The 20,785-nt window shown below is 40.9% G+C and overlaps 1 protein-coding gene across 4 annotated transcripts in view; it reads left to right on the forward strand.

The window, feature by feature from the left end:
- The first annotated feature begins 1,352 nt into the window (after positions 1–1,352).
- TMEM164 (transmembrane protein 164) overlaps positions 1,353–20,785 on the forward strand; it is a 35,954-nt gene continuing 16,521 nt past the window's right edge. Inside the window, exons 1-4 of one of the 4 annotated variants that reach the window (XM_030967374.1) lie at positions 1,353–1,430; positions 1,946–2,507; positions 14,632–14,681; positions 16,244–16,310. In XM_030967374.1, the coding sequence (XP_030823234.1) occupies positions 2,142–2,507; positions 14,632–14,681; positions 16,244–16,310 (483 nt within the window). In that variant the 5' untranslated portion in view covers positions 1,353–1,430; positions 1,946–2,141. Of the gene's footprint in view, positions 1,431–1,459; positions 1,816–1,945; positions 2,508–14,631; positions 14,682–16,243; positions 16,311–20,785 lie in introns of those variants that run through there. The other 3 variants (XM_030967372.1, XM_030967371.1, XM_030967373.1) reach the window with 3 other exon arrangements.

Consider the following 20,785-nt stretch of genomic DNA (forward strand, 5'->3'; position numbering starts at 1 on the left):
GAAACAGAGGAAGAAGAAAACTGCCAAATATTGGTGTTAGTGCTGAACTGCTTGTTTTGAGAATTCAGGCTGTGAAGCAGGGTCATGCAGCATGTGCGTGTTGCAGGTGTGTGTGTGTCTGGTTGATGGGGCAGGAATTTACAGGAACATTGTGCTGCAGGTTTAGATCAACAATAGGTGTTTTAATCAATCAGCAGTGACTGAAAAACCAGCATTTTGTAGAATTCTTATTAAGTTCAAATTGTGGAAAAGAATCCTTGAAGATTTTTGAAAAGCCAGGTGGGATCCCTTCTTTCCCCAAAAGGGAGTAATTTTTTCCACAGCAGTGGCAGTGATATACAGCCTCCAGCTTTACAGACCAGGTATTGCTGCTGCTGTGTCTATATAGAAATCATTTTGACTCAGCCAGTATTGATATCTAACTGGTCTTTTCAAACTTATTATTAAGCTTTTATTTTCAATTAATCAGGCTCAACAGTTTGGCCAGTGATGGTGCTGTCCTAATGCTGTCCTGTGGAGAAGGAAAGCCCTGAAATAATCAGGATGGGGAGAGCAATGTGCTGCACGCAGCGAATGTGAAATAAAATCTGTAGGAGACAGCTCTCAGGGGATGAGCAGGCTCTGATTGCCTCGAAAACATCCCCTTAACCTGCTACTCTCTCCGGACCCCCACAGACCTTTGCCTTTCAGACAGAGTTACATATTTGCAATCCAACCTCTTCACAGTGCTACAAACCAGGAACCCAACCCGTGCCGTGCTGCACAGGGCACACATGGCAGTAAATCGTCTAAGCGCTAAGACAGGTGGGGTCTGTGCTCTGTGTGCGACACTGGGCACACCTGGCTGCGGGCACCTGTGTGCGACACTGGGCACACCTGGCTGTGGGCACCGGTGTGCGACACTCGGCACACCTGGCTGGAGGCACCTGTGTGCGACACTCGGCACACCTGGCTGTGGGCACCGGTGTGCGACACTCGGCACACCTGGCTGTGGGCACCGGTGTGCGACACTGGGCACACCTGGCTGGAGGCACCTGTGTGCGACACTGGGCACACCTGGCTGCGGCCGCCTGCCCATGTCCAGATCGGAGCTGAGCTGGAGCCCCGCTCGGGTTTGGAGCTGGAGCCCCGCTCGGGTTTGTCGTTCCTCGGCCGACCTATCTATATCTGCTGCAATGGCACTTGAAAAACTCGTTTATCGAGTTAAGGTCGCTGCGATCGGGTCGGCGAACAGCCCAGCGCTAACGGGCGTGCAGAGCCGTGCCCGGTCCTTGCCGCCCTCCTGGCCGGTGGCACTGAGGGGGCGAACCGCGGGGAGGAGGAGGAGGAGGAGGAAGGGGGACGGCCGGACGAAATCAGCGGCAACAGGCGGGAGGCAGCCCGGCACGGGGAGCGCGCACCCGCCGAGGGAGCGGCGGCGAAGGGAGGCGGTGGGGAGCGGAGGGAGGCGGGCGCAGCCGTACAGGAGGGAGGAGCGGGCGGCCGGGCGCAGCCAATTCGGGGGACTCGTCCATTTTTCGGCGTGAGTCAGGCACGTCGGTGGGGTGATGCTGCGGCGCCGGGCAAGGGCCGGGCCAGCCGCGGGGAGCGGCCCGCCCGCTCGGGCCCGGAGTCTCGGCCGTGCCGGCGCTGCCGCTGAGCGCAGCGGTGCTTCCTCCTTCCCGTCCCTCGCCGAGGCCGGCGCCATGGCCGGGGGCGCCAGGCCTGCCGCTCCCTGACACCCGCCCGCCCGCGGAGGTACCGCGCCCGCGGATGCGGGGGCCGCGCAGGGACAGCGGGGCGGGCTGAGGGGGCCGGAAACGGCGCTGGCCGCGGGTAAGGGCAGCTCAGATCGGGGAGGAAAGGGCGAGCGGTGGGCGGCAGAGCCGGGCGGGGAGAGGAGGGTCCCGGGGTGGGGGTCTGGAGCTGGCAGGCTCCGTGCAGCTGCGGCCTCTGCTCCCCTCAGGCTGCTGCGTGCGGGACTCTCCGGGCAGCGGAAGGGAAGGAAAGAAGTGCCCGTGCCCCGAGCGGAGCTGCCCGCTTCTCACGGAGCCTCGCAAGGAAGGGCTGCAGCGGCAGCGTTTCGTGCTTCGTTAGCCCGGCCGTGTTTTGTCTTTGATTCCGTCTTGCTCCTACCTGTTCCTGGAGAAGAGGTCCCCGCCATGTCTCGCTACAGCCTCCACAACCTCCTGGACTGGATGTACGGCGGGGTGGACCCCAGCTTTGCCGGCAATGGAGGGCCGGAATGCGCCGCCTTTCTCTCCGGCCAGCAGCGCCTGCTGGAGAGTTTGGTCTTCCTCAGTGTGGGCACCGTGGAGATCCTCGTGTCCCTGTGGAAGCTGAGGCAGCAGCACGTCCAGGAGCTGGAGAATCTGCTGCAGCAGCCCCAGGCTAAGCAGGAGAGCCTGGGCAAGAACGTGCTGCTGGTGCTGCTCTGCCTCATCTTTGGGCTGGAGGTGGGGTTCAAGTTCGCCACCAGGACTGTCATTTACCTCCTGAATCCCTGCCACGTGGTCACCATGATGCAGGTAAGGCTTGTGCAGGGTCACCTGGAAGTTCCTTTTTGTGATGTACTTGCACAACAGTATTTTCCCCCCTAGTTTGTTTGTGGACCAAAAGTGCCTAGCAAAAATACAAATGCCAAGAATGGTATAAATATTTTAAAACATAGGTTTTGTGTCAGTTGAATCAAAATCTATCAAAAAACCCAAGTCAGATGAAAAGGTGAAATTGTAGCTATAACTAATGTCCAGATCTCTGGTTGAAAGTGTAGATAATTAAGGCTTTCTCATCACTTGCCTTCACCTGATCCTTGTTCAAGAATAGAAGGTGCTGTTCTCACTGACAGCAGTGCTAAAATTTGCACCAAATCTAATGAAAACCAGATTACATGCAACACCAGCTATGTAATTTACGTGCAGCTTTTCCAAGCAAGTGCCTTCTAGGGGTGTGATTCTATTTTGTGAAGGTGTTGGAGAAACAAATTACTCATTGTGCAGATACTGTTGATTTACCTTTCTAATTTTAGAGGCTGAATAGTAAAGAAACAGCTGTTACCTGGTTCTCATATGTGGGGTGAACAATCTGATGTGGCCTAATATATGTGGATAATCCATTTCCTTTTGTGACTTGGGGCATGGTTGTTGATGTGTAATAATGTGCAGTTTGTGTAGATTTCAAAATAATGGATACATAGACAAACTGTTACTGAACTGGGCATCTAAAGCTTATAAGCTGTGTTTGTTAATATTTCTGTGCATGTACTTAACTATCAGTTTTGCTGAGCTTGTTACAGGGTGCTGGATATGCCAAAAATAGTATTATTTTGCTAATTTTATACCCTCAGCACTGAATAGCTTAAAAAATTCAAGGTCAAGAATTAAGTGAAGAATGTCAAAAAGGCTTTCATGAAAGCTGCCATGATAGCAATGTCTGTCTAAGATCAACAACAGATGAAAATCAGATCAATGCCATTCTGGGTCTCCTATTGCAGTATATGAGGTGATCTGGGCAGAATCAGATCTAGCCAGTCATTGGATTCACACCTGGAGAGCGTTTTCTAAAAGGCAGGGAAATATCTTTTCTGGTTGTTCCAGTGTTTTGAAAGATGAGTTTTATTTTAAGGGCAGGGGGACAAGCTGATACAGCAATATTCAAGATCTTTACAGCAATTAATTTACAGCTCCAGATATAAGTAGTAGATTATGTAAATTCCTAGGCTGTGATGCAGTGTTTGCTCAGTAATTTACAGCATAGGACACTTCCTTCCTGTGAAGTGATAAAGGATTGTTGTGAAATCAGTCAGTCAGTATTGGGGTGAAGCTTTGCAAGGACTATGTAGAAATAATTAAAATAAATTAATATGGCCACATTTCCTTTCTGGGCAGTGCTCAATGATAACTGGGAAGTTTTCCTATTAATTCTCTGGAAAAGAGGTGGCGAAATATTAACAGTAGGATTTGAGAGTTTAGTTGTCTTTATGCTATGATATTAATGATAAGTATTCAGCTGAATGCTTCCACAGACCTGGGACAGCCAGTTCTGTTCACCTCCTTCAATAGTGCCTCCTGAAATAGAGATGGAGTCTATTGAGAGTTAAGCCATGTAGTTAGGCATTGCCATTTCTGAATCTCTTTTTGACTAATTGTGAAGTTTTATAAATAATCCTAGCTAATTACTCACTAGAAATGGTGCTCCAGCATTTGTGAAATTGAGAAGGTGAGCATATCGGCAAAATGTGGAAGTCATGCCCCTTCATCCTCAAAAAGATGCATTAGAAATAGGCTTAGGCTTAATGTAGAGAAAGAAAATAATGGCAAAACCAATGGCTTTCAGCAGACAAAGAGAGTTAGAGCCAAAGATTGTCAATGACCTTCACCAGCAGACAAGTAATACATAGTTGGAAAACATTGTTTTCCTAGCCTGAATTTGCTGAAGGCAACAGATTTGTAAGATGAAACATATGAAAATATAATTTGTCCTTCTCTTCTTGCAGTAGTGTGTACATAATCCTGCTATGTCTAAATAATAGCATGAACAAAGTAGAAGATGAAGAGATGAAATGTGCTACAACAATCAAGATCACTTCAAAGGGAAGCCAACAGTAGCTGTTGATAAATGTTTCTTCTTTCACTCTATTTCTGTTTTCATTTTCTTCAGCTGAGACTGTTTCACCTCAGCAACAAATACTCTGGGCTCTGAGCCAAAAATATTTGAAACTCAAAATTGTGCTTCAGATTTTCCCTGCATAAAAGTAAAATTCCTGCTCTTAAAAGACCTAAGACTGAAATGAGATCAAAGTAAAATGGAAGTTAGGTGTGTGTGCATTTGGGCAGATAAAACTGTGTAATACAATGACTACTGAGTTTTAGAAATGAGTCTGTTCTGACCAGGCGTCTGATTTTTGCCTATCATGCCAACCTGTGTTCAAATCTTTTCAAAAGTGGAAAGAACTAGTTTAGATGTGTCATTGCAAGGATGAAGTGTTGATCAAATGAATGTATTTAACTGCCTCAACAGGTTTCATGGCTAATCAGCTTCCTAGAATTTGTTGCCACCCTGTCATCTGGTTGAATTACTAGAAGCTGTAACTCATTTCCTGTTCTGGGTTTTGGCTTCTTGCTTAGCTTTTGGAGGAAGAAGGGTGTTTCTTCACCAGTGTCATACGTGCAGCATCATTGAGAGAAATCCTTTAAGTCTTAAAAAAATTATATATATTTTGTAACACAGGTGAATGGAAACTGGTGTGGTTTCTCTGCCAGCTGTGGGATGGGGATGGGGCTTGTTTGTGCAGCACAGTGTTTAGTTAGTGTGTGCTGCAGCAAGGGGAGAAGTCTGTGAAGGAATTCATAGTGATCTCTCCTTACATAAAAAATGGTTTTAGTGAAAATTATTTGAATACCTCTGTTAGAAAACAAAAACAAGCCACAAACCACTCTCCTTTTTGGACTGGCAATATGACTGGACTGGTGCTGCTGCAGACCTGACATAAAAAGGAAACATTCAATTTCTAGGCTGTTGAAAACCTATTTGCCTTTCCATTGCAGGAAACAAAAATCAGCATATGCTTAAGGCACCAGGTGTTATATTTTCAAGACATTAATCATTTCAAGTATTTTAGGGGACATCATTGTGGTATTAAAATTGGCTGTGTGAAGGAAATGCTTAAAGTTTCTGATTGAGCAGTGTGAGAGGGAAGATTTCCTCGAGAGCCAAACACAGCACTATTGATTTCTTTACAAGCTTTGTGAAGGAGACCTTGAGCAGCAGCTGGGTCTTGTGCTTGTTGAGAAGTACGCACACAAGTGTTGTGTCCCTGTCTATGAGCCTTGCTTTAGTGAGGTGAAAGGAAAATTTCACTCTTTGCAATGTCAAACCAAACTATTTCTAACCAATTTTCTTTATCTATTCTGTATTCTTTAAATGTTTTTTTTTACTTGTACTAGTTTGAAAGCAAACCAGTGGGAAATCCCAAGTCAGAACTACAATTTAATAGGAAAATTAAAATAAATGCAATAGTACAAAACCACTGACAGAGTCAGGATACAACCTGACACCCTGTGGGTCAGGGTGTTGGTAGCAGTGCAATTAATGGTGGCTGCAGTGCTCCTGCAGTGCCAGGTGTGGTTCTGTTGAAGCAGTGATCCTGTAGAAGGGTGTGGTTTTCCTCTGAAGGGCCAGTGGTGGTGTAGATGGGTCGGGTCTTCCTGTGGGAATCCAGTGGGAAAAGGGTGCTCTGGTGTTCCAAATCTCAGGTTATATCCAGGTAGGAATGCTTGGCTCCTCCCCCAGGTGGAGCATCTCACCCTGGGATGATGTAACTGTATCATCAGTCATGCAGTGAGACCCAATGGCCCATTAATGGGAGATGTCCCCCTGGAGAGAGGATGGGTGGTGAGGAGATGAAGAACACTGCCCCACCTGGTTTTAACAGCTGGGAATCGAATACATAATTTTGGTTACATCTGACATTGTAACTGAGGATGTTACTTTTCAGCCAAAACCCTTGTGTTCGTGTAGCAGTTCTTTGTTTCACATTTAGTGAAGGAGCAGTTAGAATATATATCAAGAACTTGTTCTATATCATTTGTTCCTGTGCTCCCAGTTTGTAATTTGACACACGAAATTTGCAACCTGCTATTCACAATCAAGGTAACTTAATGCAAATGAGTAAACACAGGTGTCTCTTGATATCCTGAAGCCACCCAGCTGGAGTTAACAAGCAATTAAAATTAGGTGTAGACAGGAGTCAGGGCTAAAATTAGTCTGTATTGCAAAAGTGAAACTTGTAACCAAAAAAAGGAAAAAGCTATCTAAAGCAGAGGTTGTAGGTAACACTGGTAGGGTGAAGTAATCTCAAAAGGTTTCCAACATTGATGATTATGGATTATTATAATGTTTTTCTTTTTAAAAGGATCTTCAGTTTTAAACACTGAAGGTTATGACTGACCAGTCTGTAGAAATTAAAACAGCATGTGTATAATTTTATTGAAACCTTAAGGAAGTGGCAGAAACATGACTGCAGTCTAATCCTAAAATGATAGGTACAGCCACTTGTTCTTGTAAACTGTTGTGGATTTTGAACTTGACTTTAGTATGTCTAGGCCTTCTTCCAAAATAGTGCTTTAATACCAATCTTAAAATAAATGTTGTAACTCTATTTTATTTTAGAAAGAGCTTTGCAAAAATAATTTCTCAGTGGTAAATTTCAGCTGGTTAGTTATTGTAATTATCTTCCAGTTTTTCACTGAATTATTCCACTTCAGCCAGTTAAGGACTGACATTTGTTTGGAATAAAGAAAAGTGTGTTTGTAGGAAACATCTGTTTTGCTGGGTTATACCTCTGGTGATTTTTTTAGGCAAAGAAAAGTAAATGTAAGAGGGAAGCAATAGGTGGAAAGAAGGATAGGTTTCACCTGGTGATTTTGGTCTGATGTTTGCATAAATAAAGTGAGTACTAAGTGCATCTGCAGCTCAGTAAATACTAAATTCTGTGTTCATTATTTCCAGTTCTGGCTTCTTTAGAGACCTGGATCCTTTCTGTCCTCTGCAGAAGATGTTACTGTTTTTTGAAACGATGGGCTGTTTTCAGAACTTACATAATAAACATAGCTTGACTGAATTCTGCATCATTTGGGAATATGTAGCAAAATATAAATTGTCTTTTTAAAAAATATATTCTGGTTCTTCTAAACCTTGAGTTAAAATTAAAGGGACAAAATTCCCTATGAAAATACATGCATTTTTCAAAGTGTACGTCTATGAACACAGACTTCCTTTTGAAAATAAGTCTTTCTTTTTTCTTTTTACAGCTGCAAGTTAACTTGTGATGCTTTTTCTTATAGCTGATGGCTAGAGAGAAAATTCATGCTGGTGTGTGGTGAGAAAGGGCAGAGGAAGAAGAATTAAAGCACTGACAGCACCAGTGTTTCTTGGTGGCAAGGCTCATTTCTTGCAAAGGAGTTCATTTTCCTTCCAGGAGGGTGAGAGCAGCCTCAGGGACACAGACAGGGAGTGACAGCTCAGGAGACAATCCATCAGCTCCTGTATCCCCAGTCTGCAGTGCTCCAGAACCATTGGTCTGGCCTTCAGAGCACCAGGGCATGCTTGGATAGCTTAATCTGCTCCTGGTTCCCAGAACTGGCAGGTTTTTTCTTAATTGTTGCTTTTGTCTTATTGTTTTATTTGTCTTGTTTTTAAGCAATGATTTTGTTGTGTTTAAAAAACACAATCAACAGGAGTTTAGAGGCTTTTACTGATACTGCAATTATTGTAATAATTACATATATGATTGAGGAAAAGCTTTTCTGTGATAGCTTTAACACTGTATATACTTTGTTTCACCACTGTGTTTACTGTTAGTCAATCCCAGCATAGAGCAGGGAAATGGGAAAACATTAGTATGAGGCAAGGCAGTGTTTCTTAGTCAGAAATAAGAGTAATTTTTTGTTTAGTATAAAGAGGATAGCAAATGTGTCCTAAGGCTGTGATTCAGTTTTCTTTGTTTGAAGAGATTATGGACCAGCCTTTTTAATTTAAACAAGATTTGGCCAGTGATGCTTTATCCTAAGCTTTAGTCCAGGTGCCAGGGACCCCAGGAACAGTCATGGTGCGGTCAGTGTTCCAGTTCAGGAATTGGAGTCTAAAGCTCTTAGTTAAGCCTTTGTTTTGAAGTTGCTAGAATTTGGAAATACTGATGTGCTTCAGGCTGTTATGCATTCTTAGCTAATTCTCTCCTTCAGACTATTCTTAGGAGAAAAGAACATAAAAAGTGGGGAGTTGACAATGGGTATCTTGCTCTCTGAGCAGGAGTAGGAACTGCATGATCGGAAACTGTGGATGAAAAAGCTTAGCTTTGTCTGACCCCAAATATTTACACTGAGTGTTATCATCTAAAGGCCACTAGATGAATGATTAGGTAACCAGATATTGGTTTGTTTTGATGAGATCATCACAGATTTAAAGCAAGTATCATTCAAAGTGTGACATGTGTAGTTTGAGCAAGATATTAGGGGAGATAAAGGCCTCTTTTTGCTTCTTTTTTCTTCTTCTGTTTAGATTTTTTTTCCAGAACAGAGCTTTCAGTGTACTATCCAGTGTTATGCTGTTGGCTGCAATACATTTTTAGGATGGATTTTTTAATCCTAGTTGGCAGTTTCACATACCGTTCTATGTAGGTTGTTTGCTGGTAACTTAAACTGATGTTTCATGAGTAGCTGCCTGAAACAGGCAGAAAAATAAATCCTGCATCTAGTAGGATTTCAGTGGAGTGGTGAATGAAAACAGCAGCAGAAATCACACTGGACACCTTAAATTCCAGGGACTGGGATGTCTTTCATCTCATGATTTCCAGTCTCAGAAACCCTTGTTTGTTGTTGATGTTGGCAGTCCCAGTCCCAGCTGTCGAATTTCACTGAAGGGGTTTTACACCAGCCACATCCCTTGCAGCAGCTTGAACCATGTCAGTGCTCACCAGGAACAAATCCTGTGCCAGGAGTTTGAAACCTGCAGAGTGTAATGGGACTCATGTTTCTGGTGGCACTTCCTCAGGGCTTTGCATTGAGGTGCTGAGGGTTTGTTAATTCAGATGGCCAAGTAATTAGTGTCAAGCAAATTTAATGTTTTGTATTGTAATACTTTGTTGGTTAGTGAAATGCCAACTTAAATTATCAGGAATGCAGTGTTGTATGCCTTAGCTTTTTATGGATTGTGTTACTATTTCATTGGTGAGAGTTGGCTGTAGTAGGGCTATTAGTTACTCACTGGCTTGTGTTTTTAAAGACTAAAAATTTCTGTTGTAAAATCCTACAAAATGAGGAATTTCGAACTGTGACAAGAAAAAAGGTGTTGGTGACTCAGGGCGGAGTAGAGCAGGGCTTTTCTATGATGATTTTGCTTTTGTAGGAAACCAATACAAAACATCCTTCTCAAGGGGAAAACTAACAAAAGTGAATATGCATGTGACAATCTTCTTGTGAACTCGTGTCACTGACAGAGGGAGATGCAAGTTAATCTAAATTGTGTAAATAAAATTTTCTTAAGAAATTGAAATTGGGACTTCTTTTAAAATTTACCCTCTTTGTTCTTTTACCTCAAATATGTTTTTAATTGTCAGGTTTTGTTTAAGCACTGATTTAAGAATAGGGAATGAAGTAACCCACTACTGGTGAAGGGCTGGTGTAGATGGTAGTTAGAGAAAAAGGAAAAGTCACTTCAGTGACCTCTGAAATACTAATTCCTAGGGTGTGATAGCTAATGCTAACGCACTCAAAGAAAGACCTGAGTCATGTGTTAATAATTTATCCTGAACTATGAGAAGTCTAGAAATCTTTCACCTAAGACTCTAAAAGGGAAGAAGGTGAATATGGATTTGCTGATTAAACAAACTAAGCCTGTGGAAGGGGAGACTAACCTAGAATGTCCCAATGGACGTGGATCATGTACAATACATTAGATTGTAGAGGATGGAAGCTGTTCAGCTTGCTGCACATCTTCCATCCCTGGGTAGAACTGGGAAGCTGGGGATGGAACCTGGGACAGGCAGCTCGTTGTGTTCCAGTCTGCTTTATGTAACACACAAACTGCTTTTATTGTAGTATTTCTTAATGCTCTGACAGCAGTCTTGCTTTGAATCATGAGTATCCTTAGTACTAGATTAACATAGGACACATTAATCCCTGAACCTGTCTGACAGCTGCACTGAGGCAGCAGTGGTTTTTATGCTAAAATATTAAATACATTCAACTTGCTTCTATTTAACAATTAGAATGTAACATCATTTGGTATCTTTTTTCCCCCCAGATTTAGCAGTCTGAACTTGTCAAACCACAGATATGATTTTTATTTATTTGTTTATTATTTTTCAATCTAGCAGTACAGTTAAATGTAAAATAGGAAACCAGCTGTGTTTGATGGTTTGTGCACTTTTTTTCCACCTCTTTAAATGGTGTACTTACCCATTGCTGAAGTCCAGATATGTAAACTGTAAAATAGATTTCTTGAATAAAACTATTTCTATATTAATCTAAAAAAAAAAAGAAATCAAGCCCACTAATATCTCCAAATTAATGGGATAATTGCAGCACAAATAATGCTTGACATGGCAGAGATTATTTGCAGCCCAGTTCAGACCAGCCATGAGTTCAGTGCCCTAAGCTCCTGTCTCAAGGAAAGAATAGTTAATTGGTGCTGTGCTGGACACTGGAGTCCCCAGATCTCCAGCCCTGCTGATCCATCAGGTGTGGTGGTGTGACCTTTGTCTCTGGGCTTGTGCAAGGCAGGGCTGGCCATGCAGTTCTTCATGCCAGAAACATTTCCCAAGGGGATGGATATTTGTACTTATGGTCTTGCAAAGTATAGTGACAGAATTTCTGATTTTTCATTTTCATCTGGGTCCTCAAGATTGAAGTGAACTTCTGTGGATTAACCAGAGTTAGGAGATTCTCTGCAATTTACTGCTTGAGGACAGTTGTAGAATCTTCTGGTCCTCTGCTTCTGCTTCTTCAGCCATCCTGTCTCTAGTATTGTCCCCATCTAGGACTTCTTATCTTTGCATTTCCTCAATGCCACACATGATTTTGTACTTCCTCTTCTCTTGCACCCATTAGTCTCAGTCTTTTACAGATATTAATCTCTGTGTGGAAGAGGTTTTGTAACTTTTTTTTTTTTGAATGTGGAAAGGGAAACGCCGTGGTCAGAACTATGCCCATAATCCAGCCTATCAGACAATGTATATTTTATAGCTAATTTATCCCATCCAAAATAGCTAATTTTGTCTGTTTTGGGTTAATTCTTTTGTTCTTCTTTCGTTTGTAAGGTGAAAATATAACAGGTGACAGAAGAAGGGCAGACACATTGAACTTCTTCCCTAGTGTTTCTTCTAAATTGAAAGTTGAGTTATCCTGCCTTGGGCAAGGAGAACTTCACTGTGCTTTACCATACCCACTGCCTGTGTCTGCTGGAGCTCTGCAGTGCCAGCTGGGCTGGGGACTCTGAGCCCCAGTGCCTCAAAACTCAGGAGTTCTGCAGGAGAGCAGAGGCTGGGAGCTCTGCACAGCCCTGCTGCTGGTTTAACACAGGATTCTGTGGTTTGTGGAACAGAACTGTTCCCTCCTGCAAGGCAAAGGATTGAATTTCCAATATGACACTGAAAAGTAGTAGAATTATGGGATCAGTGTGGGAACACTTGTGTTGGGGCTTATGAGCTTGTCTGCTGTGAACTGTGTATTTAAGACTGCTGATACTCTGAGCTGAGAAATGACACTTTTTATCTAGATCTTTGAAAAATGAGATGCAAGTGTGTCCTTTAAAATTTCCCTTTAAGAAGTTGAGATTTGTTTATCCTGGCAAGTATCTACATATGTAAAGAGAAAGTGTTGATATTAAGCTGCTAAAGCTGAAGCATTTGAAAATCTCTTCCTTGATCCTAAACTTTTAGCATAAAAATTCTGGTTAGCATTTCTCTGCTGTCATGAAAAATGGAAGTCAGGCTTATTTTCTGAAAGATCCCTTTAACAGAGGGATTTTCATTCTTTAAAAAGTTAAATATTTGGTTTTCCCCTCATCAGGGTCTGAAACTGTTTCTTTCACTAGAGTTGAAATAAAAATAATCAGCTGTGAATTGTGTTCTCTTCTTTGCCTGTCTCCATGGCAATGAAGTGATTTAAATTGGTATGTCCATCTCAGTCCTTGTAACACTGCCATCCTTTTTAAATGGGAGCTGTTTTAGTCCTCAGTGCTGAGATTCAGGCAGTACTCAGACTCAGATTGTAACTTCTGCTCTACCATGCAGTAGTTGGATACTCTGCAGAGTGTTAGAAAAAGAAGGGTCTAATGTCATTGAGACATATTTATAGTTTGTTTATTTTGTGCATACAGAGAAAAAGATCAATTTATAGGGTTGGGGGAGGGTGTTTGGTGCTTTTTTTTTTTAAGATGTAGGAGATAAGATAAAAAGAAATTGAATTCTCCCTTGGAAGAGCAGAATTTGTTTCATGAAAGTATTAACTTCAACATGCTTCAACAGTAACATATATCTCCTGTAGAATTTCTGAATTTAGGCAAATGATAAAATAATCAAACTTAAAACTCCAGATGAACAGATAAGTCTCTGGATATCATATCTCTGTTTGCTAACATACAACATGGAGTGTTTTAAAAGTTTGACTCTGCATGCAGGTTGCATGTGAGAAATTACTTTTCACAGAAGAGCTGTACAAGATATTATGGTCTCCAAAGAAGTGAAAATATAGTCCACAATTCAAGGAACTTTAGATAGTGAACAAAGTTTATTCCAAAATATGCAACAATGGAATAATGAAGCATAATAAGTGCTAGATACTTTTCCCAGAAGCTGTATGGGTCTTGCATGCAAGGTGATATACAGAGCTCTCATAAGATTTTTCTGGCATGTACTTTTTTTTCTTTGTTTCCTTTAGCACAGGAAAACATCCGTTAGTGATTCTAATCATGCACCTGTTATGGTCTCTTCCTCCTTAACCTGCCCTAATGAGTTGAAATAGCTTGCTTTTTAAATGCAAGACTTCAGAGAAACTGATTGGATTTTAACAGTATTCACTGAGAAAATGTCTTGAGGTAGATTCCATTAAACTTAATTGCTGCCTCTCCTACTGTGCCTCTGTTAGAGTGTTGTATGACTTGGGAAAAACAATTTGAGTGTGTGTAGTGTTTAAAGCTGTTGTTGAGGCTTGAATGGAACATACCAGATGAGTGTCTATAAGGAACTTGACCTGGAAATAAAATATTTGGCATGTGTACATTTATTTGTGTAGTAATGACAGGAAGCCCCTTGTGTATGAAAGGGCTCAGTAGGATGATCCAGATTTCAACCCTTCTATTGCTGCAAGTACATGGTCTGGTAGTGATTAATTTCAGTATCCACTGGAGGCCTCTTCCTAACCCTGCAACACTTGAAAGAAACACATTGGGTGAATTGTCCAATCTGACATCACAAAGCAGACATATTCTCCAAATGTTCCCACTCAGTTCAGTGATAATTTATTTTGTTGGTTGTCAGTGAAATAAGGTATTGTGAGTTTATTTTAGGAACAGCAGTAAAAACTGAGATCCATATTTTGCTGAAATATGGAACAGTAAACCAGAATTTCTTCTTTGCAGTAGTGGGCAACATAAAAAAAAAGAATTTTTATTACTGAATATTTATGTAGTAATCTCCTCACATCTAGAGCAAGACTTGTTTATATGAAGTTACTGTGTGAAGTTTTGGCACTGGTGAAGGGAAGGACAATGGTGATGTTGTAAATGCTGATATTTAGCACAGCAAGGACCTCAACTGATTGAGGGAGCTGCTGTATGCGATTGGTGATACAGTAATCTGGTTCATAAGAGACCTTTTATAATGCCAGTAATAACTGGCTAGAATTTGGCTGGTTTTGTAGGTACTGGTAGAAGCTGAACTCTCAGTGCTGCTGCTACTGTTTAAATCTTTTTATATGTAGGTAGTGGGAGACCTTTTGATTTGTTAAAGACTTTAAATCTTTCCCAGCTCTGCTGTAAAACATGTCTTCTGGCAAGAAATTAATTGTGACATACAGAACTGAGTAGGAAAGATTTTGAAAATGGATTCTAAAAGAGGTCACTGCCATTAATTTAAATTTGTTTCTAACATTTCAGATTTTTCTTCTTGCCTGTCCCCCATGTCGGACTGCAATGATTCTCTTCAGGTATTACCTCCTCCTTACTGTATTTCTGTCCATTTGTACAATGTATTTTAGAAGTTAATTTATAAAATACTAAGGGAAATATCAAGTTGGAAAGGCATATTGGCTGGATTGAAAAATGACACTTTGAAAAGCGTCAGGGCTTAAATCAGTGTGTTGGGTCCCTTATCCTTGCTTCTTGTGTGTTGGTGGGTTTGGCCTTGCTGATGAACAGGAATTAGCTCAGTAACAGTGGATTAATGCAGATTAATGTATGAGCTACTATAATTTGTGTCATGGGCCTTGAACCCTTTTACCATCCTCAGTAGAAATTGTAACTGGGCCTTGCTGGAAGCTGTGCAGGCAGTTTGGGTCTGATTTCAAAATTGTGGATATGTAAAGTTAAATAGGCAAAGCAAATTCTCTCTGGCTTGGCTGGGTATTTCTCAGATCTGTGCAGTCTTTTCTAAAACACTGCATATTGTTACTAACTTCAGCAGCAGCAGAGCCAGGGTGCAGCTGAGGGTGCAGCCAATGTGTTGAGGGGAGGGTCAGTGATTTCCTGGGCACTGGCACTTGGCACTGGCTGCCACTGTGGCATTAAACTCTGCTTTTCCTTGTCTTAGTCTAGGCAAACAGGGTGCTGGGGGAATGCCTAAGCAGTCCTTCTGCAGCTTTTCCCTGCTGTTCCTTATTTCTGCAGGGATTATGCTGAACAAAGGCTCTGTATTAGCATTTCTGTCTTGGAAAGTGTGGAAAGTATGTCTGCTGTCCAGGAAATCTTTGCTAAAGACCAGCTGTAGATCAGAGGCCACAATATTTGTTGTTTTTCAGAATGGGTATATCTATTTTCTAACACCCTGACAGCATATAAATTATATTTGAAAATCTGTTTTAAAATTGTAGTACCTTTCCCTCCCTCAAGTTACTTTTAAATTCCTAGGAGTTTGACAGACAGTGGTGGGAGACAGTTTATTCTTTAGTTTGTGTCTGATGTAAAATAGACTGAAACAGTTCTGATACCAATTTTCTGTTCCTGTGATCCAACAGTAGTTCAGAAAAAAGATGTCTGAAAGCTATACAAATTATGGAGTATAATACTACTTTCCTGCCTTGTGCTTTCCTTAGGACTTGCTGTTGCATTTTGATAAATGTAATTATTTTATTTAAGGGACTTCTTTCAAATTCTTAAAGCTTTACTTTGAAGCTCTGCATGCACAGCATTAAAGAGGAGTAAAACCCTTTATCAAAGATGCTATATTAAGCTCTGCAAGACAAATGAACAGCAGAATTCCAACTATTTAGCAGCTTGCATCATGAACAGGATTATGGGCAGCCCAGGCTTTCTAGGAATCCAAAGCTCATTATAGAAAGCAATCCTACTTTAGGAAATTCTTTAAGTGTGTATTTAAAGATAGGATTTGGTCCAGTTTTATTGCATTTAATAGTGACTTTATTAAAATTCAAGCCTAAATAATTTTTAAAGTGTCTTGCTATGTTTTATTGAAGAGATACTACATAAAAGACATGAAAACATTTTTATTGCGTTTTATTTCCATGTGTGAAAATAATATCTCTTCTCTAAGGTTGCAGATGCATATGCTGAATGGGGCCCTCTTAGCATTGCTGTTTCCTGTTGTTAATACACGCCTGGTGAGTGTACTGTGGGTTTCCTTCTCCTTTTTATTTCTTTCTAAAATATTATCTTTGGAGAGATGTCAGATGTTTGCTTTGCTTGGCCTTTTAAAGTTCATTTTACCAGGCTGTAGACTCCTGGTCACTACAGTGGAGCCAAAATAGCAATCTTGGATTTTAGGATGTTTACAATTTGGTATGAGAAGACAGCACTGCTGTACTGAGTGCTAGCTCCATTCTAGCCAGTAATGGAGGGAAAACTTGATGGCTTTGAAAGAGGCTTTCACAGGTTAGCTTTGTGGCCTGTAGTCAAAATTCAGTTTCAGATTTTTCAAACTCTGTAAATGTAAGATTCCTCAGGCCCGGAAAATGCCAAATGTTGTTGTTGGCTGTCATTCCCTCTCCCCCAAGATTAGGCACAGCAGATTTTTTTTTTCCCACACAAGTTTTCAAATCTGCTGTAAAACTTCAGTCTCCTGGGCAAAAAATTAGCCCGTTGGTGTTCCTAGTGAGATTGTTAAACCTGTTGAGATTTAAAGGTAAAAAAAAGCTATTTTGAGTGTGAGTTGAACGAAGTATTTTTGAGGATTATTTCAAGAGCTGTTCTCCTTGCATATGTAGAGGGGGCGTATGTATATATGACTAGATGCTTTTAACTTTTTTTGTATGATTTATCTGCAAAAATCTGTTGTTGCAGCTATTTTAATGTCTGTTTTAAGACAGATATGAGTACTTTATATTTAAGCAAACTATGTCCATAATAGAGGGTGAATTAATATTATTAACAAAATAGTTGTGGGCTTTAGAATCCATTTCAGATTTTGTTGGTGGATCTCCACTTGCAAGTTTTGACTGTCTAAATGAGATGAAGTATAAACTTTTGCTTATGTGCAGTTTGCAATTACATTTTATTAAAACTTGGTACTGTTGAAGAGGCAACAAATTAATAAAGTAAGTGTTCTTTTCCTGATAAGGAAAACTCTTATTTTGTATTTAAAACCATCTAGTATTTAAGTATAAATAACCTTAGGCATGACAAAATTGGTCTGGGTAACCTTTGAAAGAAAAAATGTTGAAGTATTTAATAAATCATCAGCTTGTATTTTCTCTGCCATTATCACAGATCTCATTCATATTAGGGCAATGGTGATTAAAGAAGAAAGATACAGACTACTTATAAAACTGTTCCTGTAGTTTGGAACAGAGTAGCCAAAAGATACTGTCCAAAAGTAAATATTTTTGGAATAATTATAACTTAAGATATTTTTGGCCTAACAGCTGCTTGCCAGGCTTTTCACTTTTCCATGTTTCTTCTGGCACAGGATATGTGGGTGATGTTGTACAGCACTGCCTTGATCAGACTCTCATGGCAGACACACATTCTGCTCCACAACTCTCACTGTGGTTTTAACACCAACACTGTCCTGAAACAGGAAATGTCTCCTAAAACCCAGTAGGAATGAAAAAATAAAAAACTGGCTGCTCTGGTTTTTTAATATCTAAGTGAAAAACTTTTGATTCAGTCATTCAGAATGAGACAATCATTGCTTCAGCAGATGATGGATGTTTTAGTGGGTATCAGGATTTGGGTTGTAAGTGTTAATTTGTTCAAAGTAATTTCCAGAACATCTCTTACATTTTGTGGCAGAGTCTGTTAGGGTCATATGTTTTTGCTAGCAATTATATTACTTCATGAAATGCAACTGTCTTTTTGTAAATATGCTTCATTGTTAAGTTATCCTGAAGTGGAAGCTTCTGGCATAATTTCATGGTTCCATTTTCTTGTAATGTATCTCTTAATATTTTGTTGTTGTTGTTTTTTTAGAACCTCAATCAATCAAGTAATTTCAAAATTCAAAAATAGTAGTGTACTGCCAGTGAAAATGGAGAGTTGACATATTCACTGAAACTACAGTAGAAAGTTTCTACCTTCTGTTATTTTAATCTTTCAGTCAAACTGTGCTAAACAATGCAGTTAAAAATCTTGTTGGACTATAACAGGGACCTGGGATGATGTTCAAAAAATGTAGCCTGAAAGGTGAGGTCAGTCTATTCTGTTCTTTCCAAGAAAATATTTTCCTGCCTTGGCATGAGGTTGAAGTGCCAACAGTTAACAGACTTAAGCAACAGATGCACCCACTTGTATTTGTTTGGCACCCAAATATTGCAGTTCTTTGCTACATTAATTGCCATGTGCTGATGAAATTAAACTCTGTGCTTTGGGATAGACATTGGATAAAAAGATAAAACTGTTTCTTGTCCAGTCAGTGCTTTTGTGAGTTCTTCTTACACTTTCAGAAATAAAGGAGAAGATGCTGAGGGAATTGGCTTGTTAAGCTCCCAAAAGGGATCCAGCAAGGTATAAGAGGATACACAGGAGTAGAAAGATTTCTTTTTACTCTATATTTATATTCTGTGGCACACAGTGTAGGTCCTGATTACCTGGCTGTGCATGTAAATTCATTTAACTGCCACAAAGACTCAGACTGTTTGGACAGTAACTGGGTTTGCTGGAGCTTTCATGTTGCATTAATCAAATTTTAAAGAAAAGTCTTTCCACTAGTTTAAAAGTGGGAATTTTTTGCAAGCTGATGTCCTGGAAATGTTGATATACATAAAGTAAAAAAAAGGACATGTCCCAGAAGGTCAGATACATGGGTATCAGCTCACATGGCTGAGATGGTGCAGTTTTAATATTTCCAGAAGCTGCTGTATTCTATTATTAGAACTATTTGGCCTGAGATCCACATTCTAAACCTGTGTTAGGAGTAGAATCATACTCTGAGCAGGACTTTGAGTATATTCTGTGTATGCTCCAAACATTGGCTGCTGTATTGTTGCTGATTGTTAGAGAAATAATTCACTGCACTCAGTAGTTTGCCTGTATTGGCTGTGCCTGCACAGCAGAATGGAATAGGTTTGGTAGCACATTGTCATCTCTAAACTGGCCTAATCTATCTGGCACAAGGGAAAACAACAGTGGGGGGCTGTTGGGAGATGGTGGCTGGTAGGTGATAAAGCCAAAGTTTGTGCATATTTGGGCACGTGCACATGCTGTGTGCATTAAAATGGTATGAGTGTGTCATTTACTGATAATGTCTAAGAAGGTGGCTGGTAGAGTTTGGTGTTTATTAGGCTGTTCTAGGTGTCCTACAGGAAAGACCAGAATGTGAGAGTTGAGTCCCCTCTATTCCTTTTCTGCCACACTCTGCAGTCTTTGTAGAGAATGATGGAGGAGGTGCTCTTGCACAGTGCAGTGCTTCAGCCAGGGTATAATAATTAACAGAGAGTGGAGTGCTACTGTCAGAAACCAGAGCAAAGTGTCAGCCTGGGAGCCTACAGAAAACCAACTGCTGTGTCTGAGTGTTTAATCTAAATTAGTATTATGTCCATGATCTCTTGGGGTGAACTCAAAATATCTGACTTCTGGGTTCCACTCTACTGCTGCCTTGAAGAGATTTTTCTAAAGCTGAGTTCAGTGCATGGAAAGATATCATTGTTCCCTTTGGAACAATATTAGCTACTATTAACTTAATACTACTACTATTTGGGTAGTAGCTAGTTTAAGTTCGAACATGAAGTCTTACTTGTTTTCACAAAGAGATTATTGAAATTCTTGATTGATGGGCAATCCCTTGTGCCTTGTCTTCATTTCCAGTTTCTCCTCACACACGAAAGGCGCTTATGCTGAGTGAGTCTTTTATTGATAAAACTGTTTATAGACAAGGCAAGAGATGCAGGTGAGTTAGTTTCTCAGTGCAGCTTGCTTTTTGTGTTTGTTGTAGCCTGGCTGTACAACTTGAGTGCTTGGTTGTACAGCAACTCTGCAGCTCTACAGGAGGAAATGCACTTGCAGAATCAGCCAGGATTCAGAACAAGCCGCCTTTTACAGTGGGGAAAAAGATGTTTTGTTTTACACACAAAAAAATACTGTCAACACTACTGCAGCATAACAACTGTTACTCTGTTCTCAGGAGTGTCCCAGCACAGTGTTTGTGTAACAGAGCCTCACAACTCCACGGCTGTGGAAGCCCTTTTGACACCACAGATAAATGGAGAATGCTCCTTGGCAGGAGTGAGTGCCTCATGTTGTGGTGTTTATATCAGGAGCAATTGTTTCTGAAGTGGGAGAGGTACAGTTTTTCTCCAGTTAGGATCACTGCTTTAGCCCCATCTCAAATAATTTTAATTCCCTCACTTTGCTCTCTGTCTTGTTCAATGAAAGACAGTAGGAAAGGTTCAGATTTAGGAAACCCCACAATTTTCATGAAGTTCTTGCTTTTGCATAGTTACCTTGTTTGTTTTGGTACAGAATACTTGGAATGAAATAACCCAACAGATTGTATGGGAGGGTTGGTTTAGCTCAGTCCCTACAGGAGCTGGCTGACCACCTTGGAGTTGCCATCAGGATAGCCAGTGTCCAGTGGGTGAATGCCAGGACTAGTAAAATCCAGTTGTTAGTTTTAGAATCTTCTACATTCAAAATAGGATAT

This window comes from Camarhynchus parvulus, chromosome 4A (genome assembly GCF_901933205.1).
Source record: "Camarhynchus parvulus chromosome 4A, STF_HiC, whole genome shotgun sequence".
In the NCBI taxonomy this organism is placed as follows: domain Eukaryota; kingdom Metazoa; phylum Chordata; class Aves; order Passeriformes; family Thraupidae; genus Camarhynchus; species Camarhynchus parvulus.